We start from the raw sequence: 7,709 nt of genomic DNA, 5'->3' as shown, positions 1-7,709 counted from the left end.
GTAGCTAATGTTTAAACCTGGAGTTTCAATTATTTAGTCAAACATGTTGAATTACTTTTACTGGTACCCCTCATGTTCACATTGCCTCTCCTTGTCCTTTTTGTAAGGCATTGTGCCTATATCTTTTGTACTATAGCACTCTAATATACAAAGCATCCTTACTATGTGCTTAATGGATAAACATGGAGGATTTCATAGATCTACTTTTTGGAAGCTAGACAACTATTGTTAGTCTTGACAGACAAGTGTGTGGATAGAGCTTCTTGTATACAACTCAATTTTGACATTAAACAATACAATGGAGAGGAGCAAAAGTGGTCATGGAGAACTCGCACCAAACTCATGTCCTTGTTGCAACCCATCTACTAAGCTGTCGAGCATTTCATTGTGACAATGGACATAACACATGGATCGTAGCTAGCGCACCCACACAAGGAAGTTACAACTGGTCGGCAAGGTAAGACACTTCGACACAATAGGGGACCAATTACAAAAATAAGACACATCTACCCCAAGCGAAGAAACATATTATTTTGTCGAGTGTCGGTATGTGATTGGATAAAACAATATTTTTGACTCTAGTTCTCTCATGATCCTCCCCTCCCCTATGGATTACCTTTATTCTTGGCCCACAATCAAGGGTAAGGTAAAGGTTGACGAACCATCATGTATATGCATGACTCATGGATGTTTCGCTTGTATTGAAATGGATAAGACAAAGAGCCAACTCTCATGCTATGCATTATAGAGCACTTCCTTTTATCAATAATTATTAGTACAGGAACAACCCCCTTCTTTGAAGTGGTGAACACAGTATGCATCTATTAATATAATCTCCCGCCTTTCAATCTTAGATATTATCTTAGTGGCATTATGACAGTCAGCACACACACGAAGATTCTTTGCTATTCGGATGGTCGTCCCTTGAGGTGTAGAGACCAGCCCCAAAGCTATGGCCAACCTCTCACAGTGCCCGCATAAGGCATCTTCCTTGTCCTCGTTTGGTGTCAGATTTACAAACAATTGCTGTTGCTGTGGCATGTACCCTTCCTCTTTAAGTTGCATGTTCAATGCCTTCAGCTTGGCATAGATCACATCACTGCATGGGTGTGTTTTGTCCCCCACAGTGAACTGGTGCACCTGTTTGTTAATCTCAATAAATGCCTTTGCTGGCTTTTTCCACGTATTCACACACCTTTTCAAGTATTGAATCCTCTCCACATCCTCCCACATGCCGGCATGAGCATAGATATTCGACATAAGCACATAGCCAGGTGCGAAGCCTGGATCTATTCTCACCACTTGATCAAAGCATTGTTTGCCGAGGTTGACATTGCAATGTGTTCGGCAGGAAAACAACAAAGATGTCCACCCTGCAAGATTTAACTGAAATGGGATTGATTCAAGTAGGTCTTCAGCCTCACTGAAACGCCTTGCATGGCCAAGGATGTCAATTAGAGAATTGAAATGTTCCAGCATGGGCATAATGCCATGGTCTTCTATCATGGACTTGAAGTGAAGAGAACCTTCATTTACCAACCCTACATGCCCACATGCTGAGAGAAGACAAAGAAATGTCACGTCATTGGGCTTCAATCCTCCTTGTTGCATGTCCCTAAAGCATTGGGCAGCCAGCACGTAATTACAATTCTGTGCAAATCCTGCAATCATGGCATTCCATGTGATGACATCTCGCTTTGGCAACCTGCCAAACACAATGTAAGCATCATCAAGACTCCCACATTTGCTGTACATATCAATGAGGGTGTTACCAACAAACAAATCTGATTCCAAACCAATCCCACATATGAAGCAGTGAACGTATAAGCCTTGCTCAAAGGCTACAATACTTGAACATGCTTTAAGGATGCCGACTATAGTGATCTGATCTGGATCCATGTCCTCTTGTTGCATCTGCCAAAAGAGTTGAATAGCTGTCTGCACAAGCCCTTGCTGGGTGTACACAGATATCATGGCATTCCATGTTCCCACATCTCGTCTTGGCAATCTGTCAAAAACCATGCGTGCATCGTGAACGTTGCCATGGTTGCCATACAAGTCAATAAGGCCACTGCCAACAAAGAGATTTTCATCAAACCCTGCTTTGATGATGAGGGCATGGATTTGATTGTCTTGCCCAAAGTCTTCTGTGCTAGCACATGCTTTCGTAAGGCAAACAAAAGTGACCCAATTTGGCTCCAGACCATCCACCCCCATGTGATAGAAGAGTTGAAGAGCCTCTTGACCAAGCCCATGCAGAGCATACCCTGTAATCAGCCCACTCCATGTGACGACATCCCGCTCTAGCATTCTATGAAAGACTAAGAGTGCATAATGAAGGCTCCCGCATCTTCCATACATGTCGATAAGGATGTTGCCAACCATTATGTCCGATTCAAAACCACATGCAATTAGGTGAGCATGAATTTCTTCCCCCTGCTCTAAAGCTGCAGAGCTTGAGCATACTTTTAGACTGCAAATAAATGTGACCTTGTCAGGTTGGATGCCATCTTGTTGCATCTGCTGCAAGAGTCGGAGAACCTCTTGACCATGCCCGATCTGGCCGTAGCCCATGATCATGGTGTTCCATGTGGCCACATCTCTATTTGGAAGCCTTTCAAACACATTGCATGCTACATCAAGGCTGTGACATTTGCAGTACATGTCAATCAAAGTATTGGCAATGAAGATGTCCAACTCAAACCCATTCTCAATAATGGATGAGTGTATCTCCAAGCCATGGTCTAAGTCTGCAATGCTAGAACATGCCTTCAAGATGCAAGAAAAAGTAAACGGATTTGGCACCATGCCGTCCATCTGCATTTGCTGAAAAAGCTCAAGCGCCTTCTCACCAAAATCATACTGCGTGTAACCCGATATCAATGCACTCCAAGTTACCACATCCTGCTCCGGCAACCTGTTGAACATGACGATTGCATTATCGAGGCTGCCACATCTGACATACATAGTAATAAGGGTGTTGCACACAAATACATGTGACTCAAGCCCGCTTTCGATCACATGGGCATGTATCAGCTTACCATGTGCCATGGTTGTGCATGCTTTAAGGACTGCAACAAAAACATATCCGTCCGGCTGTATTCTAAGGTTATACATTTCAAAATACAGTCTCATAGCTTGCTCTCTCTGCCCAAGCTTACAATGTGCTGAGATTATGGCACTCCATGAAAGTGTGTCGGGTGCCAGCAGTTTGCTAAACACTTGTTTGGCCTCTGGCAAACTCTCAAAGGATTCAAACATTCGAATCAGGTGACTCCCTAGCACAGCATCTGACTCGAGTCCACTTTCCACAGAAAGATAGTAGGCTCTTTTTCCTCCTGCTACATCTTTTTGGTCTATACATGTTTGCAACATATGGAATAAAGAATGGCTACTTCTACAAACACCTTGCTTAAAATGATGTACCTTGCTGAGCCATCCATCCTGATGTGGACTAGAAAAGGCTGCTTGTACCCCATGATCAGGGTGGACATCACCTTGCTTCAAAGAGGGTGGCATCAAATCCACCCAAGAATGGTTCCATGAGCCAGCACCACACAAGGTTTCCTGTATGGTGCTATCTTGAATGTTAAACTTTCTCTGCGCGAGCCACCATACATAAAGTCAGACGACTCACAAGAATACCACTCTCTGCAGGGGTGGGTGACCCTTGAAATTTTGATATTTCTAGAAGGGCATACTACTGATTTTTTCAAGAATCATGGTTTTTTAAAGCGTATGATGTCATGTACAGGGTAAATGAAGGGAGCCTTCCTGCAGAATGCAACGGCACATTCTGGGCCCCCACTGAGAGTGACATGCCAAAAAGACAAATTTGCAGTGTGAAATTCTACAAAAAGCGTCCATAACAGTTACATTACCCTGGCACCTCCACCTGCAGAACAGCCCTCCGATGGCCATTCACTACTCCATCATGGTTCTTGGTCGAGGGAAGATTAATCTTATCCATTTATGTGACAAACATTATTCACAGCAGAATGTACACGAGATGCTACCACCTCAGCCCCTCAGAATTCTTTCCACAGGCTGACGTGGCAGATTTTCTGAAGCTTGCAAGTCACATCCACAGCTGTAGCCCACTCCCCAGTAACTTTCTTCAGCTGTAACCCACTCCCGGGGGACCATGACAGCCAAGAAAGGAGCTCAGAAATCCTTTCCCTGGAGGAAAAGGGCTACCGGCTCTCCCACCGGTCGACCTGGTTTCCTTTACGGAAAGATTCCTGAGGTCCTTTCCCTACTCCTTCAAATTCCCCTAGCACTTCAGTGCCAGTAAATGCAACCAATCATATGGGGAGATTTGATAAAAAACCATGATTAATTAGGTGACTAACCTTGTTTGAGAGACTCCATCCATCAGATGGGTGATTGATATGCATGCCCCATAACTCTTCGTGGGTTTCATATGCCGTACCTGCATTCCAAAGGTGTTGGAAGACTGACAAAAGCATGCTTAAACCACATAACAAGGGTATGCTTGAGCACTCACCTGCTTGACTGCTGCTTGCAAGCCCAAGTTGTGGGCTCTCGAGGGCTTTTGTGGGCGCAAGCCTCTCTCTCTTGGGGCAAGCAAGGAAGCTCCATTCCACTTGCTTTTCGTAGAAAAGGCTTTGAATTCTGTGGGGACTTATTGATTCATCACTGGCTAAAACCTGCACAGATCTCGTCATGAGGCCTTACACCCCTGGACGCAGCCCACAGAGCCAGTGGAGGATTCATACACGAAAACCCAATTTTTTGACGCGCCCAAGAATTCAATGAGCTTGAGAAGCAGACAGATAAGTGCGGTGAATGCATAGTGAAGAGGCTATATGCATAGTTTTTGTTAGTTCTGAGCTACAGAAAGAGCTTTTCTGCATCTCAGCTCTCATGAAATCCACACACAGCTGCACCTCATATTTTGTAGGTGGTGTGAATCGTGATCTTTTACATATTTTTGTATAATGCGTGTGTCTATATGTTGGAAATCAGCAAGATAAATATTTAAAACATGAAAAAAACATTTTTTTTGGATAATTGATTTTGGAAAAAAAAAATCCTTTATGTAATAAAAGTACATGATACCAATGTTCCACTCTCTACTTATAAAATAGTTATAAAAACTAACACATATATTATATATTTATGATAATATATTTTATAATAAATTTATGTAACATTAATACATGTATAACCAAAAATTTATGTAACATTAATACATGTATAACCAAAAATTTATTTTACATTATATAAATTTCAATAACATTAACTCACTTTGTTTTTTTAAGCTCTCTCTCTCTCTCTCTCTCTCTCTCTCTCTCTCTCTCTCTCACACACACACACACACACACACATGCACATGCACATGCACATACACCCCCCATCCCCCCCCCAAAAAAGTCACACCATGTATATGGGGTAGAGGTGTGGGGTTGTGGTATCTCAGCATCCATGTGGAATGGCCCATATGGAATGGCATTGAAAAGGTCCATAAATGCTTCTCACGAGTTTACGAGGGGCTTGGGAATCTACCCCCTACTCCATCTTACTCCTAGAGCTACACAATCTTTGGCTAAAGTCACTCGGATGCCACAAGATTGTCTTCCCTTCATTGCATGGAAATCCAGTACCTAGCCCCCAAAAATGCATAAGAGAATTTTTTTACCATCCACCAAATGGTTCTAATGCTGGGAGGTAGATAACTTAGTGATAGACCCATTGAGTTATTGAGGTTTTTCTCCATAGATGGATCCTTGGCGTTGTCTATGGCCATGATTGTATCACTAGGGAATCAAATCATGGAGACACTTCTCACAGCAGTGATTTAGGTTGTTTCTCTAGTTAATTTTGCCCAAGTGATCATAAGACGCAATTCTGCAGGCGAAAAAAGGGACTCGAACCCCCAACTCTAGCCTTGGCAAGGCTATACTCTACCATTAAGCTATTTTCGCCAGCAAAACCAAAGCTGAGTGTGGAGCAAAGAAAGTGCTATAGCTTTCTCCGCGACTTCATTGTGGGTTGGAACTATTGACTTGAGACTTTGATGACTCAATGACATTCCTTTGCTCAAAGAGATTTGAACTATCAACCCCAGGATTCAAAGTTTGGTGCTCTATCCGTGCACAAGTTGACCTTACCACACTCTGAGAAGCATGCACACAACACCTCACCAAGTTTCTACACTACTCCATAAGTTATCGAGGCTTTTCTCCAAAGATGGATCCTCTGCACTTGGAAGCACACACACAACATCGCACCAAGTTTTTACACTACTCTAGAAACAATCTACTCAATTGTTGCATAACCCATGAGAAAATATCAGAGTCAGATTCTCATATCTCCTCGTGATTGCAACTCTCATCTTTTAGTCAAGACAAATGACAATTCTTACACCTTTATGCCAAGGTCCTCAATCAATGAGACTATCTTGCTAGTCCCATAACAAACACTAAGTCATATGGAATGCCCTTGCATGGGAGTATACATGTATTCGGAATCCAATTGGCCTCATCTTGTTGGCCCCATTAACATTACATAATTTTAATTGTTTTCATGAGGTCTTATCCCATTCCTAGTCGCACACGAGAATTTCACCCAGCTAATAGACACACACACCATACTACTCACCACATACACACACACACACACACACACACATCAGAGTACCACAATGGGTACCACCACCTTTCCAAATATTGGCCACTTTTGTAGTAGGCAGTGGACAAGCCTACGGGATGAACCCCACAAGTAAGTGGCTCAGCCAATTGGAGTGAATACCATGTACAGCTTTGGTAGAACTGGGCGTCATAGGTTTAGTCATGATCTCCATGGCAATCATCATCTATGATCGAGAGCAGGCAAGCATTGCACACCGCGCGAAGAGGAGGGTAGAAACAAGTGCCAGGATGATCGAACGATGACGGCCTAAGGTGTATACAGATGGTAGCCTACGTGCCTACTTGCATGCGAACACACTCTTAGTATGAGGTGTCCCCAAGAGGATTTGAACCGTGGACCTCCTATAGAAAGTCCAAAGCCTTATCCACTAGGTTGCCACCTTGGGGTCTTAACACTACATAAATTGTCACGGGATCTAAATTTCTCAGGAGATAGAAATCAAATAAATTGCAAGAAATTGATTTAAATTCAACAATTCATCAAACATCACATGACCATGATTAAAATATTCAAAAACAAATGAAAATACTTAGCTCACAAAGATTTGGCTCCAAGATTGGGTGCAATCATCCCCCCTCATGTGTGTATGGCCTATTTTCCCCCACACATGAGTATTTTCGAGATACTTTATTCCAATATAGACCATAGCCTCCAAAAATACAAAAAGGGTACTTTTCTTGCATGATACTCTCTTATCTTCAAAAAATAGAGTCCATAAATTGGCTTGGGTTTAAAGCATATCACGCTTTACGAAATATTAAAGATCAAGTCTATGCTTGATAAACTATGGCTTTTACAAAATAAATCAAAATGTGCACAAGCTAGCACATGTATTTACAAAGCTTGTTTACAAAAATGGTGTGCCAAGTAATAAATTTGTGCGACTTCTCCTCAATCCTCGGAATCCTCTTCACCTATAAAATAACCAACAATAAATTGGTGAAATAAATATTCCATAAGCATACACACCATTATCACACACATGTTTGCCAGAACCCGGGAATAATCCCTACATACGAACAAACTGAAACAAA

At 42.4% G+C, this 7,709-nt stretch overlaps 1 protein-coding gene across 4 annotated transcripts; it reads right to left on the bottom strand.

Annotated features, from left to right (window-relative positions):
- Positions 1 to 738: 738 nt before the first annotated feature.
- LOC147623017 (pentatricopeptide repeat-containing protein At1g11290, chloroplastic-like) lies at positions 739 to 4,949 on the bottom strand. Of its 4 annotated transcripts, XM_086821037.1 has the most exons (4): positions 4,508 to 4,948; positions 4,353 to 4,432; positions 3,427 to 3,600; positions 739 to 3,338 (listed from the first exon to the last, which is right to left on the bottom strand). In XM_086821037.1, exons 3-4 carry the CDS (start codon positions 3,437 to 3,439, stop codon positions 763 to 765), a joined length of 2,589 nt encoding a protein of 862 aa, XP_086677163.1. In that variant the 5' UTR covers positions 3,440 to 3,600; positions 4,353 to 4,432; positions 4,508 to 4,948; the 3' UTR covers positions 739 to 762. The 4 variants fall into 4 exon arrangements, with proteins under 4 accessions (XP_086677163.1, XP_086677160.1, XP_086677161.1 ...); XM_086821034.1 differs by having other exon boundaries at positions 739 to 3,600; positions 4,508 to 4,949; XM_086821035.1 differs by having other exon boundaries at positions 739 to 4,261; positions 4,508 to 4,896.
- Positions 4,950 to 7,709: the final 2,760 nt, after the last annotated feature.

This window comes from Cibotium barometz, chromosome 27 (genome assembly GCF_041138505.1).
Source record: "Cibotium barometz isolate CiBa-2024 chromosome 27, ASM4113850v1, whole genome shotgun sequence".
Classification (NCBI taxonomy): domain Eukaryota; kingdom Viridiplantae; phylum Streptophyta; class Polypodiopsida; order Cyatheales; family Cibotiaceae; genus Cibotium; species Cibotium barometz.
This window is presented reverse-complemented; position numbering and strand designations above follow the sequence as displayed.